At 44.1% G+C, this 16,051-nt stretch overlaps 1 protein-coding gene across 1 annotated transcript; it reads right to left on the reverse strand.

Moving 5' to 3' along the window:
• Positions 1-994: 994 nt before the first annotated feature.
• Positions 995-4,696, reverse strand: LOC141134559 (uncharacterized). The gene is made up of 3 exons (XM_073624050.1): positions 4,464-4,696; positions 1,851-2,010; positions 995-1,759 (listed from the first exon to the last, which is right to left on the reverse strand). Exons 1-3 carry the CDS (start codon positions 4,654-4,656, stop codon positions 1,003-1,005), a joined length of 1,110 nt encoding a protein of 369 aa, XP_073480151.1. The 5' UTR covers positions 4,657-4,696; the 3' UTR covers positions 995-1,002.
• Positions 4,697-16,051: the final 11,355 nt, after the last annotated feature.

Below are 16,051 nucleotides of genomic sequence, written 5' to 3' on the forward strand. Positions count from 1 at the left end.
TCCACCTGCCACGTCCACCTGCCACGTCACCTGCCACGTCCACCTGCCACGTCAGCTGCCACGTCCACCTGCCACGTCACCTGCCACGTCCACCTGCCACGTCACCTGCCACGTCCACCTGCCACGTCACCTGCCACGTCCACCTGCCACGTCACCTGCCACGTCACCTGCCACGTCCACCTGCCACGTCACCTGCCACGTCCGCTGCCACGTCCACCTGCCACGTCAGCTGCCAATGTCCACCTGCCACGTCCACCTGCCACGTCCACCTGCCACGTCCACCTGCCACGTCAGCTGCCACGTCCACCTGCCACGTCACCTGTCACATCATAATCCCCCCATATTTGCATATGGTTGTCTAAGCGGTAATGTGTGTGTAGCTACTATTGATTGATATTTCTTATTTTCAATATAGTAAATTACATTCTTTTTTTTGTTTTGTATTGCAGTTTTGACGAATTGCTTGGTCTGGTTGACATCCATCTTAGGCGACAGAATACATCATACAGGAGGAGTATTTCATCCACTGAAAGACTTATTATTACCCTAAGGTAAACTATCTTTATTTATGCACATTAGTAGCATATTTTCCACATTAATAAAGTCCAAACTGCGCTCATTTGTCCGGTCTTCTCCAACGTGTCAAATGAGTGCAGCTGCCTTGACTGATGGCAGTTCCAGCCTCTCAGCAAGCCGCTCTCCGCCCCTTCACAACTCAGCGCTCTAATGGGCGTGGAGGAGCAGAGCAGGAGAGCTGCTGGCAGTCAGCAGCTCTCAGCTCATGGAGGGTAGAGATGAGAGCCACCTTTTTTTAAATATCATGTAATACACATTTTAAAATTTAGCACACAAACATACCCAAATATTTGAACAATCTAACATTTTTATTATTCAGAAAACTATATATATCACCAAATATTATATTTTGAAAACAAGTAACTTCTTAATTTTTTTAAGCCTGAACAAGTAGACAAAATAGCAAAAAAAACCCAAAAAAAACAATTACAATTGGTGGTAGGTCGGCTGAGTAGAGCTGGTGGAAGGCCTTGGGGATGGTGTGGGTGGCATCAGAATAGATTCTTCACCGAATCTTTGACTAGTAAGGGTACTTGGAATAGGGGACGGTGATGGATAGGGGATCGGGGGATTTCCAAGATTTTGGGTATTTCCATATTCGTCCGTGTATGGACGGAAGCGAGGGGGGTAGTAGTGGTGGGTTCTGGGTGGGGTAGGGTTAGGAAAATTGTAATAAGGACCGGATGGGGGTGGTGGGTGGACAAAAATTGAGGATTGCTCAGTAGCTGGAGCACTTTGGATGTTTGCCTCCAGGATGTCCATTATAGATTTTTTGACAGCGTTCTTTCTGTCCTGTGGCACTTTTTTGAGCATTCCTGCAACCATACATCCAAAGCCACTCTCCTCAGTCTCGAGGGTATCCAGTTTCTGATCAAGTTTGGCCATCAGGGTTGAAAAACGCTCCATTGTTTCGTTCATTCTTCCCCCTATCGGTCTGCTGGACCTTGGAGGGAGAGGCCTTCGCGTAGGCGGTTCCTCGACTTGGGGCTGCTCGACAACTGGCAGCTCAATAGGTGTTAGCTGGACCTCTGGCAGCTCAAGCTGGGTAGAAGGCTCTGCAATGTTGGTCTCCTGTGTGTCTACAGAAACCTCAACTGACTGACACTGAGACCCTCCTACAGCGCATGCTGCCTCTCCACCTGCCCGCTGTATGTTGTCTACGTCCTCCCAACTTGATTGTGTTCTGCAAGAAACATATAGTACAATTTTAGCACACCCTTCTGTGTAGAACGTTATATTATATCACTTTAGAAATATGAAAGATGTTATCTTACTCTCTTAGTTCCATGTAAGGCCTCAGGAACTGCAGCTCTTCGGCATGTACATAGGGTACATATTTTTTGTATCCAGAGCCACTTCTGTTTTCCTGCAGTCTTCGTAGGTGCCGCTTATAGCAGTCCCTCAACCCTTTCCATCGAGTCTGTAAACTTGACACTGCAAAATATAAACATAACCATAATCACTTATGTATTTTTTCTTTCAGATACCTGGCAACCGGTCATTCATTAGTAAGCCTTCATTTCGAGTTCATGGCGGGCAAGTCAACAATAAGCTATATCATCCGTGAAACATGCCAAATTTTATGGGACGTTTTGAACACCATTGTAATGAAGAGGCCTACACAAGAAAATTGGTGTGATATTGCTGAGCTATATTGGAATCGGTGCAATTTCCCCAATTGTATTGGAGCTATCGATGGGAAGCACGTGCGTGTTATCAAGCCTATCGGTAGCGGTAGTATGTTCTTTAACTACAAAAAATACTGTTCGTTTGTACTACTTGCCGTGGCTGATTCAAACTACTGTTTTACGTACATCGATATTGGATCCTACGGCAGTAGCTGCGATGCTCGTATTTTTGCTAATTCCTCCTTCGGTGAAAGGCTAAGAGACAATCAACTTGACCTTCCGGAAAACCGCCCTCTTCCTGGTACAACTGGACCCCCGCTACCCTATGTGTTTGTCGCAGATGAGGCTTTTGCCTTGGGGAAACACATTATGAGGCCGTACTCAAATAGGAACCTGACCACTCCGAAGAAGGTTTTCAACTATCGTTTAACAAGGGCAAGAAGGGTGGTTGAGTGTAGTTTCGGAATACTTGCCAATAAATGGCGTTTTTTACATACACCAATTGCCTTGCATATAGAAAATGCAGTTATTGCTGTGAAAGCAGCATGTGTGCTGCACAATTATGTGAGGGTACGTGACGGATACTGTTTTGAGGATTCCCTCATGCACGATATGGAAAGTGCACACCTCAGTGCTGCGAGGGGATCCAGTGACGGTGCCACAGTGCGCGGTCAATTTACGTCATACTTTGTTTCACCGGCTGGTGAAATACAATGGCAAATGGACGCCATTTAATAATTTAATGATATTAAGTGCTTTCTAAACATATTTGAGTTTTTCAGTTGTTTTTTCTGTAGAGTTGAATAGAGCCTGCAGGTATTGATTTTCAATTGTTTTCATAATTTGTTATGTTATACTGTTCTTTATGTCTTCAATAAATTTTTGGCCTTAAAATTTTGTCATAATTAATTTGTGTATGGTTATATTGTTCAATCATTAACTACATAAAATGACATTACGGCTAGACATCACTGACAGACTTCACCAGGGTTCTCCATACTCCAGCCCTCTAGTTGTTATAGAAACCCTGCTTTTTTGCTGCAAATGACGTGGCAAGTGGGCAATCCACAACTAGTGGCAGGTGACGTGGCACGTGGGCAATCCACAACTAGTGGCAGGTGACGTGGCACGTGGGCAATCCACAACTAGTGGCAGGTGACGTGGCAAGTGGGCAATCAATCCACAACTAGTGGCAGGTGACGTAGCACGTGGGCAATCCACAACTAGTGGCAGGTGACGTGGCACGTGGGCAATCCACAACTAGTGGCAGGTGACGTGGCACGTGGGCAATCCACAACTAGTGGCAGGTGACGTGGCACGTGGGCAATCCACAACTAGTGGCAGGTGACGTGGCACGTGGGCAATCCACAACTAGTGGCAGGTGACGTGGCAAGTGGGCAATCAATCCACAACTAGTGGCAGGTGACGTGGCACGTGGGCAATCCACAACTAGTGGCAGGTGACATGGCACGTGGGCAATCCACAACTAGTGGCAGGTGACGTGGCAAGTGGGCAATCAATCCACAACTAGTGGCAGGTGACGTGGCAAGTGGGCAATCAATCCACAACTAGTGGCAGGTGACGTGGCAAGTGGGCAATCAATCCACAACTAGTGGCAGGTGACGTGGCAAGTGGGCAATCAATCCACAACTAGTGGCAGGTGACGTGGCAAGTGGGCAATCAATCCACAACTAGTGGCAGGTGACGTGGCAAGTGGGCAATCAATCCACAACTAGTGGCAGTTGACGTGGCACGTGGGCAATCCACAACTAGTGGCAGGTGACGTGGCACGTGGGCAATCCACAACTAGTGGCAGGTGATGTGGCACGTGGGCAATCCACAACTAGTGGCAGGTGACGTGGCACGTGGGCAATCCACAACTAGTGGCAGGTGACGTGGCATGTGGGCAATCCACAACTAGTGGCAGGTGACGTGGCAAGTGGGCAATCATTCCACAACTAGTGGCAGGTGACGTGGCAAGTGGGCAATCAATCCACAACTAGTGGCAGGTGACGTGGCAAGTGGGCAATCAATCCACAACTAGTGGCAGGTGACGTGGCACGTGGGCAATCCACAGCTTGTGGCAAAAGATGTGGCAGGTGACATGCTAAATACAAGTACACAGCTGCTGCTACTCACTCTGCTCTCACAAGATGGCTGAAATAGTTAAAAAATAATGTTTTTTTGGGACTGTATGGAACTACAACCATGATGCCTAGTCAATGATAACAGAAATAAATATAAAAATGTTTCACTTACACTTGTCACTGCGGTCAGTCTCCGACAATACATCCCAATCCGGGTAGGTCAGCCTACAGATATCCAGCCAGGCATTGTCCCTCTTGACATGATCCTTATAATTCGGGTCCTGCTTGTCATATAGACATTTTCTCTCCCTGATGAACCTGATCAGGGACTCATTGTCTACCGCCTCCCTGGCTCTGGTAGACATTCTGTATTCAGGTTTTCACTAAACAAATAATACAGAGCTCTGGTCAAAAACGAAAGTACTCTGTGTTTCAGAGGGAGGGGGCTGGCTGTTTGTGGAGGGTTTCTGGGTAAATTCCTTCTGTTTCCTGTGAAGTTGCCTCAGATTGAACTGTGATCCGACTTGGAGGCGACTTGCATTGAACTGAATGGGTACAAGTCGCCTAGAAGTCGGATTCAAGTAGTACAGGAACCTTTTCTGCAGTCGGAGCGACTGCAGTAGTGTACATCAAGACGGATCCATTTGCTATCATTGATTTTCTCTGCAAGCGCGACCTGAGGCGACTAGGGGCGACTTGGGGCGACTTGGAGTCGGATCCAAAGTTGCCCCTGTGTGAATGGAGTCTAACAGGCCAGGTTTGCAAGATAACTGAAATACATCACAGGTGATATAATTTGCTGCTTAGTGATTGCAGTATTCTATATTTATCAATGAAACACGTCAAGATTCACAGGATGCAGCCTTTATTCCACACATGGCTCTATCAACATCATATTTCTACCAGTATGGTTTTACTCTATTATATCTATGCACATTGTACATTGTTTTTATGACATGATACAATTTGTTTTATACTATGGTCCCATTTATGTACAATTTAGTTTTTTTCTATTCATGTTGTGTTCTGCATGCTAAAGGATTATTACCTTTTATGTACCTACCCATTTCTATGGGGTTTCATGCCATGTCAATAAATATGTCATTACCTTTTATATTTTTGTTATTGCCTGCCTCCCAAAACTTTCTATTGTTGTATCCAGCTTAGGAATGAAGGTGCACCTCCCCTTGTGCACCTCGTTTAAAGTCCCAGTGTATGTAGATATACATTACCCCTCTCCTTGTACTTACTACGTACCTTGGAATGTCTACTTTCCAAAAAGGGGTCATTTGGGTGGTATTTGTACTTTCCTGACATTTCAGGGCCTCAAGAATTGAGATGTCAGTACATCAGGTGTGATCAATTTTCAGAGATTAACACCATAGCTTGTGGACTCTATAACTTTCACAAAGACCAAATAATATACACTTATTTGGGTTATTTTAACCAAACATATGTTGCAGTAAAAATTTTGGCCAAAATTTATGAAGAGAAATTACTAATTTGCAAAATGTTATAAAAGAAACGAAGAAAACTGCATTTTTTTTAGAAAATGTGGTGCTTAAATACCACCAAAAGAAAGCTCTATTTGTGTGAATAAAAGGGGCAAAAATTTTGTATGGGTACAGTGTTGCATGACTGAGTAATTGTCATTCAAAATGTGAGAGCACTGAAAGCTGACAATTGGTCTGGTTAGGAATGGGGTTTAAGTGCCCAGTGGGCAAGTCCAGTGCAATTATGTTTACTCCTTGTGTTATTGTATTCACTTTATATACTGTTGCCGACACTTAATAGGTTCCCACATAAAACAATGACTACTAGATTTTAAAAAAAGTGCAGTACCTATTACTTATTTATCTCGTTGTAAAATATGTAATACTGATATATTAACAAATAAAGTTTTAAACTCTCTCAAAAGCATTAACAGTTTTCAAAATGATTGCAATAAAACTTATTTCCAGTCCACCATATATCAGTGTCTGTGTCTTTGTGTCTTTTTGTGTAAATATTACCAGTCTTCTGTTAGATAATTCCACACCATGTTTCTCCTCCATATGCAATTGTCCTTAATTTCACCATACACAGTACAATCCCAGCACCACCAATCTGACGCTCTCATCTTCTTAATCTGACCCAAATAAATGAGGTCTAATGTGCCTTCCCCTTTAAATGGGGTCTCTATGTAACAACTGGTTTCTCCCTAGTCGGCCTCCAGATACCTCAATCCACCTTTATCCTCATCATTCCATAAGAACAATGTCACAGTTCACACAAAAGGAATGAATAATCATAGCGCTCTATGCATTCCCACCAAAATTTAATTGAAAATCTTTAAAATACCACTCATATATAACAGTGCACTATTCTGGTGCACTTCTGATAAACAGCCTGTGTATCCCCTTAAAATGTACAGTCACTTGGTACCTCACAAGATGGCATTCTGCTGACGTCCAGTCTTGCGGCATAACGTCATTGGCTCCTCCCTACGCGTTATTGATGAAGTCACATGATGTAGTGACGTAACACGTAAAGGGAGGATGCACGAGTATGGATATGGGTAATGTATGAGTATCACATACAGTATTTTACAAAGGGATAAATAAGTATTAGATACTGCACGGCACTGTTGTTTCAAATAATATTGATTTGCTTATGGTTATATAAAATACGTTTAAAGGAAGTATATTAAGAAATGTGCTTTTAACCCCAAAAAAGGGTTGTGGCCTAATATTTTCCAAAGATATTTTGTGTTTGTTGTTTTATGTAACTAATCCCTTTTATTTCAGAAGGTATATTTTTATTTTTTTGAAGGGGTGCGTATGGGGTCTGCAATCCCATGTCCACCGTACAGTGCCTTGCAAAAGTATTCATCCCCCTTGGCTTTTTACCTATTTGGTTACATTACTTATTTAATTTAATTTATGTCAGGTACTTATATAGTGCCATCAATTTACACAGCGCTTTTACATATACACTGTACATTCACATCAGTCCCTACCCTCAAGGAGCTTACAATCTAAGGTCCCTAACTCACGTTCATATATACACTAGGGACAATTTAGACAGGATCCAATTAGCCTACCAGCATGTCTTTGGAGGAAACCGGAGTACCCAGAGGAAACCCACGCAGACACAGGGAGAACATGCAAACTCCAGGCAGGTAGTGTCGTGGTTGGGATTCGAACCAGCGACCCTTCTTACTGCTAGGTGAAAGTTCTATCCACTACACCACTGTGCCGCCAACACACCACTGTGCCGCCCATGTTACAGCCTTTAGTTCAAGGTTTTTTTAATCTGAATTATATGTGATGGATCAGAACACAATAGTTTAAGTTGGTCAAGTAAAATTAGAAAAATATATACATAAAACTATTTTTCAGAAATAAAAAACTGATAATTGCCATGTGCGTATGTATTCACCCCCTTTCTTATGAAGCCCATAAAAAGCTCTGGTGCAACCAATTACCTTCAGAAGTCCTATAATTAGTAAATGATGTCCACCTGTGTGTAATCTAAGTGTCACATGATCTGTCATTACATATACACACCTTTCTGAAAGGCCCCAGAGGCTGCAGCACCTAAGCAAGAGGCACCACTAACCAAACACTGCCATGAAGACCAAGGAACTCTCCAAACAAGTAAGGGACAATGTTGTTGAGAAGTACAAGTCAGGGTTAGGTTATAAAAAAATATCCAAATCTTTGATGATCCCTAGGAGCATCATCAAATCTATCATAACCAAATGGAAAGAACATGGCACAACAGATAAACCTGCCAAGAGAAGGCCGCACACCAAAACTCACAGACCGGGCAAGGAGGGCATTAATATGAGAGGCAGCTGCAGAATTCCACAGCAGAGACTGGAGTATCTGTACATAGGACGACAATAAGCCGTGGGCTCCATAGAGTTGGACTTTATGGCAGAGTGGCCAGAAGAAAGCCATTACTTTCAGCAAAAAACAAAATGGCACGTTTTGAGTTTACGAAAAGGCATGTGGGAGACTCCCAAAATGTATGGAGGAAGGTGCTCTGGTCTGATGAGACTAAAATTTAACTTTTTGGCCATCAAAGAAAACACTATGTCTGGCGCAAACCCAGCACATCACATCACCCAAAGAACACCATCCCCACAGTGAAACATGGTGTGGGGATGTTTTTCAGCAGTCAGGACTGGGAAACTGGTCAGAGTTGAGGGAAAGATGGATGGTGCTAAATACGGGGATATTCTTGAGCAAAACCTGTACCACTCTGTGTGTGATTTGAGGCTAGGACGGAGGTTCACCTTCCAGCAGGACAATTACCCCAAACACACGGCTAAAGCAACACTTGAGTGGTTTAAGGGGAAACATGTAAATGTGTTGGAATGGCCTGGTCAAAGCCCAGACCTCAATCCAATAGAAAATCTGTGGTCAGACTTAAAGATTGTTGTTCAAAAGCGCAAACCATCCAACTTGAAGGAGCTGGAGCAGTTTTGCAAGGAGGAATGGGCAAAAATCCCAGTGGTAAAATGTGGCAAGCTCATAGAGACTTTTCCAAAGCGACTTGGAGCTGTGATAGCTGCAAAAGGTGGCTCTACAAAGTATTGACTTTAGGGGGGTGACTAGTTATGCACTTTGACTTTTTCTGTTATTTTGTCCTATTTGTTGTTTGCTTCACAATAAATTAAAAAAATCATCTGCAAAGTCATGGGCATGTTCTGTAAATTAAATTATGCAAATCCTCAAACAATCCATAGTAATTCCAGGTTGTGAGGCAACAAAACACGAAAAATCTCAAAGGGGGTGAATACGTTTGCAAAGCACTATAGTATTGGGACCCATCTGGCTGTATACTAGACTCCATAGCATTTTGCTGTTGTCAAACCAAGATTAACAAGGTGCTTTTCTGTAGTATTGCTCTCTTTCCCTCTCTATAGCCCTGCCCAGCCAGGCATGCTCCCAGATGTTACTCTTAATTTCAGGTGTACTAATACTCACATCAGAAAATGCTTGGCCTGGCCTAAAAGGCCTTTTGCATCCTGCTCATAGTCCACTTAGACCATAATTCAAGTCAGGGCGACTACAGCTGTTTCTTCTGGTTGTTACACTACCTCACCCAGGCTTTAGTCCCATGAAGAGCCTTAGCAGTAGCTGACTACATCGGCATTGCTGTGGGGTGTTTCGTTACCATGTCCTGACTCTGTAAGGTTCCTCTCATCCTGACACATACTGTATATGTGCACTAGGTCCACCTATTACATCACCGAAGGATGGCATTAACCACTTTAAGACCAGCTGTCGCAGTTGTACTGCGGTAGGTTGGCTCTACTGGACGAATCGCCGTCATTATACGTCGGCTCACGCAGGCTCAGTGGTGGGCGTGCACCGCACACTGCGGGAGCGTGCCCGCGGGTCGGGTGGACTCGATGCTAGCCAGCGACCTGTGATCACCTAGTACAGAGGCAGAATGGGGATCTGCCTTTGTAAACAAGGCGAATCCACATTCTGACAGATGACATGACAGAGATCTACTGTTTCCAGTCATCGGGAACAGTGATCTCTGTCATGTCCCGGGCAGCCCATCCCCCCTGCAGTTAGAACAGACCTAGGGAACACAGTTAACCCCTTGATCACCCCCTAGTGTTAACCCCTTACCTGCCAGTGTCATTTTTACATTGATCGGTGCATTTTTATAGCACTGATCAATGTAATAATGTCAATGGTCCCCAAAAAGTGTCATTTGGGGTCAGATTTGTCCGCCACAATTTCACAGTCCCGCTAAAAATCGCAGATCGCCGCCATTACTAGTAAAAACAATAAAAAATAAATAAAAGTCCCTAAATCTATCCCATAGTTTGTTGACACGATAACTTTTGCGCAAACCAATCAATATACGCCCATTGCGATTTAGAAATTAGGTTTTTTTACGTTTTTTGGGGGATATTTATTATAGCAAAAAGTACAAAATATTGTTTTTTTTTTCAAAATTTACGCTCTTTTTTGTTTATACCACAAAAAATAAAAACCACAGAGGTGATCTAATACCACCAAAAGTAGGCTCTATTTGTGGGGAAAAAAAGGACGTCAATTTTGTTTGGGTACAATGTCGCACGACTGGGCAATTGTCAGTTAAAGCGATGCAGTGCCGTATCGCAAAAAATGGCCTGGTCATTAAGGGGAAAATCCTTCCGGTCCTTAACTAGTTAACTAAAAGGGGACCTAACACCTACTTACACAATTCTCTGTTACCACACTATTTTGGGACAGAGCCATCTGGTGGCAGACTAGCTAACATTATCTGCTTACATGTGGGCTGGCTGCCATTGTTATCCTTTCTCTGAACTGCTATTTTCATTGCTGTTTTGCTGCCCTACTGGCTTCAATACTTTTCACTTTTTCACTGAACCACAACATTTATGTGAAGTAAAATCAGAAGTCCTTTTCTGCATAGTCCTGAGATCACTAAAATAGAAGCCAGAAGATGAGGATAACCAAGCAGATAGCATTTGTAGAATGAGAACTTCACATGGGTAGCCATGAAGTTTCTCTGAGAAATGTTTTACTTCACAGAGACATGTAAAGTCCTCCCCCCCTTCCAAAAAAACAAAAACAAAAAAAACAAAAAAAACAAACAACAATAATCACCACCCCTAAGCATAAATTCCTTCTGCAAGGGCAAATTCTCCCTAAACAAAAATGCAAAAATTCCCCATCCTCGCAACTCAAATCCCCCCTTAGCACTTATCCCTGCCCCCCAATCCCACCTTCCAGCTCAAATCCATCCCAATTCCCCATGAATAACCCCTCCTAGCACACATTCTGTTTCCTTCCAAATCCCCCCTTCGGCTCGATTCACACCTATGCATGTTGCTTTTGAGCGTTTTTGGAGGTTTTTTTTTTCATGCTTGGCACGTTTTTGAGCAGCGTTTTTGTAGCGTTTTTGCGGCGTTTTTGCCGCGTTTTTGCCGCGATTTGCGTTTTGCGTTTTTTTTTTTTTTTTTTTTCATTTTTTTTTACAGTCTTAAAAAAAAATTACAAAAAAAAAAACGGCAAAAACGCACCAAAAACGCACCAAAAACGCTGCAAAAACGCTGCAAAAACGGTGCACTTGCGTTTTTGATGCTTGTCCATTGAAATCCATTACATGCAAAACGCTGCTTTTTGCATGAAAAAAAGTCCCCGACCCTTTCCAAAAACGCAGAGATACAAAAAAGCATTGATGTGAACATGTTCCATAGGAACCCATGTTAAAAAATTCCCATGCATTTCTGCAAAATGCAAAATGCATCAAAAAACGCGCTAGTGTGAATCGAGCCTTCTAGCATAAATTTTCTCCCCAAATCCCCCTCCTAGCACAAATCTTCTCCCACAAATCCCCACTCCTAGTACAAAAGTCCTCTTCCCAAATCCTCCCTTCTAATACAAATCCTCTCCCACAAATCCCCCCTCCCAGCACAAATCCTCTCCCCCAAATCCCCCCTCCCAGCACAAATCCTCTCCCCCAAATTCCCCCTCCCAGTACCAAACCTCTCCCCGCAAACTCCCCTGCTAGTACAAATCTTCCTCCCAAATCCCCCTCCTAGTGCAAATCCCCTCAAATTCGTCCTCTTAGCACAACCCCCTCAAGATCACCCTTCTTAGCACATATCCTCCCCCCAATTCTCTCCTCCTAGCATAAATCTTCCCCAATCCTGCCCCCTAACACTTACGTCCCCCCCCCCCCCATTCCTCCTTATAGCACAGATTACCCCCTTCTTTAGATTGGTTGGTACACAGCTTTATTGACTGTCCCCCTACCTCCTCCAAGGACTACTCATCTCCCAGAAATGTGGGTAGGGGCGGGTAATCAAGCCATGTACCGTGAAATCTAAGAGGATCCTGTGTATGGAGGAGCGCTCCACTGACAGGAGCGGGGACAGCACAGAAACCCTACACCTACTCCCAACTCTTCTTGCTGACAACTCTCCTTTTCAGACTTGCAGCAGGCGTGGGTACAATGTTCATGGGGGGGCAGCCTGGGTGAGCACAACTGAAATCGGGGGGGGGGGGCAGAGCTCACTCCAGCATCCACCTAGATCTAGCCATGTACAGACGAGCGTCCCTCTAGGAATGGCACCTGTAGGCACATTGAGTAATCCGGCCCTGGCTATCCAGTGCCTGCACATAACTTAGCCTAACCATCCTGTAATTACCCTATGGCACAGCTATGGGATTCTTTCTAGCCATTGCACCCACCAGCTTTTTAGATGATTTATGGATGAGCAAAGAACATTGACACTTAAGGTCAGAGGAAGGTTTGTGTAGCTAAAAACAGGACAGCAAACATCTTGAATTACAAATATCTAGTACTCCAAACATCTATTTGTCATCCCACAAATTTAGTTCAATTATCTCATCCAGGGTATTTATAGTCTTATTAACAAAGATTTTTTTAAATCCAACACCTTAGTGAATGTTGGTACACTTCATTACTACACTAGTCACTAGGTGCCACAAATCAAAAAACTGTATTATAAACATAGATGGTCAACAGCACAGACAGTAATATTTTCTATCCTCCATCAATGACAACCTTTATATCAACAAGGAACTGCCAGCTTAAGTTAGAGGGACTGGATAATCTTTGCTGGATAGAGAGAAAGCACAGGCATAATTACAATAGGAAGTCAGAGGGTTAGTTTAAGAAAATGCCTAGGGCCAAAAGCCAGTGGAGGAAGTCAGCTAAGAACACAAACCATGTGAGACGTTTAATGCTAGACAGTTATGACTAGGGATGAGCTTTGGGTTCCACCCAAATTGTTCACATCTTGCGAATGGGCAAACTAAATGTCCAGATTTGGCCATTTCACCTGCCACTGGCTTTTGCAGCTGGATGTCATTACTTTAGTGGTGGTAATACCGCCGTTAAGAAATGACAGCTTTTGGCCAGCCACCCACCCACCAGTTTTTTCAAATTGTAAACAAGATGGTGGGCATCCTGGGTGGCAATGCTGACCAAAGTTGGTCATGACCATATTTGGTCAATGAGGTCAGCAATCATCCTCGGCCAGAGACCTCCTGGCAAGGTACCCTTTCCATGTTGCTTTTTTGCATAGGGTTCCCAATAGAAATTCATATTAGACCATTCTCTAGAATAAGGATCTGGTTTGGATTTTGGGAGGGGACCCCACACTGTGTTTTTTTACTTTGCAGGGCATGTGGAATGTTCCAGAAGAAGGGGGGACACATAATTTTACTACCCTTTATTCCTAGGCACCCAGGCTGCATGCCCAGGTAAGGGTAAGGATAATGGGTAGGGGAAATATCATGCAAAAGAAAAATACAAAAATTGCATGGGTTACCACCTCAAAATACAATCTAGACCCTATCCTTGTCTTAGGTAGCACAGACAACAGAAGAGAAGTCGGTTCAAAGCCAAGGTCAAGTGGCAGGTGGGGTTTAGAGCACGCATAGTCAGGTGGATAGCCTGGGTCATACACAGGAGAGCAGAGAGAGAAGATCCTATAAATAAGCCGGGGACGGGTCAGGGGGCAGGCAGAAGACAGGTCCAGGGCAAGCCGAGTCAGTAACAGGAATTCACAGATGCAAGAGGATCACAGGACAAATGCACTGGAGGAGCCGAAGATCAATTGCAGAGCATGACTGGCTTCCTTATAAAGGCTGTTTGCTGCCAAACTGTGCTGAAAGTGTGCATAACTATGCACCAGTGTGCATGCACGTTCCAGGGCACATTCATGCATGCAATTATGCACTAATGCGCATGCATGCACACCCTTGTGCGCCAGTGCACATTCCTCCAGGCATGCAAAATACTGGCAGCAATGCCAGGTCTTCAGACACCCCTGCCGTGGACAGTACCCTGACAACACCAGTTAGCTGTGCAGATGCCGAATGCGCACTCAACCACCCTCAGATGAAAAGTAGTTGAAAACTTTTCTCTTGTGGCTCAGGCCATAACCGCTGTATGGCCGCATCAAATTTTAAGTCAGTCTGAAGGCCTCGTCAGCAACAATTACCATCAGAAGACTCGTCTCTTAAGTAAATGGTAGTGGCCTGCTTGGGGGGAATGTTGAGGCATTCCTCATGTAGACAACGTCCCATGCGGACTTACAAAAGATGCGAGCATCACCCTGGCTGCCATAGGCTCCTACATCCACATATATGAAGTGGAGGTTCACCATGGAAAAATACATCTTGTAATTGAAGTATAGGTTTTTTAACCGTCACATGCTTTCCATCAAGGGCTCCAATGCAGTGGGGAAATTGTGTTTTCTCCCAGAACTCGTCTGCAATGGGTTCCCATCATTTGGTGCCGGCATCACCGCTTCATGTAACTCTTCCCACAGGGCCAAGCAGGTTTCTTTGGTTACCTTTGCCACCGTGGAGAAACCCATTTAAAATAGTGATATAAGGAAGTGAATGTTTGTCCAGTAGCAGGAAACCTAAAAAAAATTAAAACAAAAATATCAAAAATAAAATTCACCTTATATTTTTTTTTTCAAAACAATGGTAAAACCATCCAATTATAAACACTCCAAATATAACATTTTTTTTTTAAATGGGTGGAAATTAAATAAGCAAAAATAAATACCTAGAAAAATCATATATCTGTACATTTTTCATGATAACAAAAATGTAACATACCTGATTGTCACAAGGAGTCATCCTTCTAGTGACACACTTGTTCTCATTCTTGACAGGCTTGGTCTGTGGCTCTCCAGAATCATCAAATGCAGGAACGGACATGCGCGTGAAGTTGTAAAATGTATCAGGATATATGGGAAGCTGGGCATACATTTTGGCAAAGTACCCTGAAGAGAGATGCTGGGATGTTATAGGATGTGTCCAGAACCAACAAAGGCTGCTTCACTCCCCCTCAGCTGTCTCTGCCTCCTCAGCCACCATAACACAATCAGCAGGATGGCCTCATCCATTTTCAAAATGACGGGATCCATGGGACCCAGTGGCGGCCGGTGGGGGGTGGGCGGCAAACAGTATCACCCTCCACCCCCGTTGGCCGGTCGGTCAGTAAGTCGGTCGGCGGGTGGGTCTGGTGCACTTACCCCATCTATGCAGTGCTTCACCAGCGGCTTCCCTTGCTTGGTGGCGACAGCTTTCCCTTCCTGTGCTCTCCACGGGCATTGGCGGCTTCTGTTTCCTCCCTTCTCCTCAGCGGCCAATCAGGCGTCTTCCATTTTTGGGCAATCGGAAAACAAATCTCAGACCTGCTTCTGATTGGCCATATTGAGGATCAGTGTTACAACAGAGAATATTCATTCACTGTTGTAACACCTGGGTGGGCTCATGGCGCAATGCTCTGCGCTCCGAGACCACCCTATTTTGAAGCCTACTAGAGCCTATGGCTCTAATCAGATGCTTCAAAAAACACAGCGGTCGCATTATTCATATAGGGGCTGGCGTGGATAGAGGGGGCGGCCCGGTGCCTCAATGGACGGGCTGCCACTGATGGGACCGCAGGCATCAGGCTAAACCAGCAAACATGCATAGAAATAAAGATTTCACACCAACACAAATAATTGGATCAAAATAGGCCATGGCCTGGTTTATTGGTTTAAATCAAAATATTTTAATAACATCATAAACTTTATTCACTTCAAATAACTTTATCAACCAAAATTAACCAGAATTCAACAACACTTAGCTCAGCCACTAAGACTTGCGCTGACCCGGCATTTAGCTTAACCATTTTCTTACATATCCCCTTTGATTGACTAACCAAAGGGACCCACCACATAAACTGGCTGTGAGAGGAAGGGGGGGG

Source organism: Aquarana catesbeiana, linkage group LG03 (assembly GCF_042186555.1).
Source record: "Aquarana catesbeiana isolate 2022-GZ linkage group LG03, ASM4218655v1, whole genome shotgun sequence".
Classification (NCBI taxonomy): Eukaryota; Metazoa; Chordata; class Amphibia; order Anura; family Ranidae; genus Aquarana; species Aquarana catesbeiana.

Bases quoted from the DNA above. Each gene is read 5' to 3' on its own strand.
- LOC141134559 (XM_073624050.1), bottom strand. From the start codon at position 4,656: ATGTCTACCAGAGCCAGGGAGGCGGTAGACAATGAGTCCCTGATCAGG. The intron at 2,011-4,463 runs GTAAGTGAAACA...TATATTTTGCAG, and splicing joins GACTGACCGCAGTGACAAGT to TGTCAAGTTTACAGACTCGA. The intron at 1,760-1,850 runs GTAAGATAACAT...TGTTTCTTGCAG, and splicing joins CCTTACATGGAACTAAGAGA to AACACAATCAAGTTGGGAGG.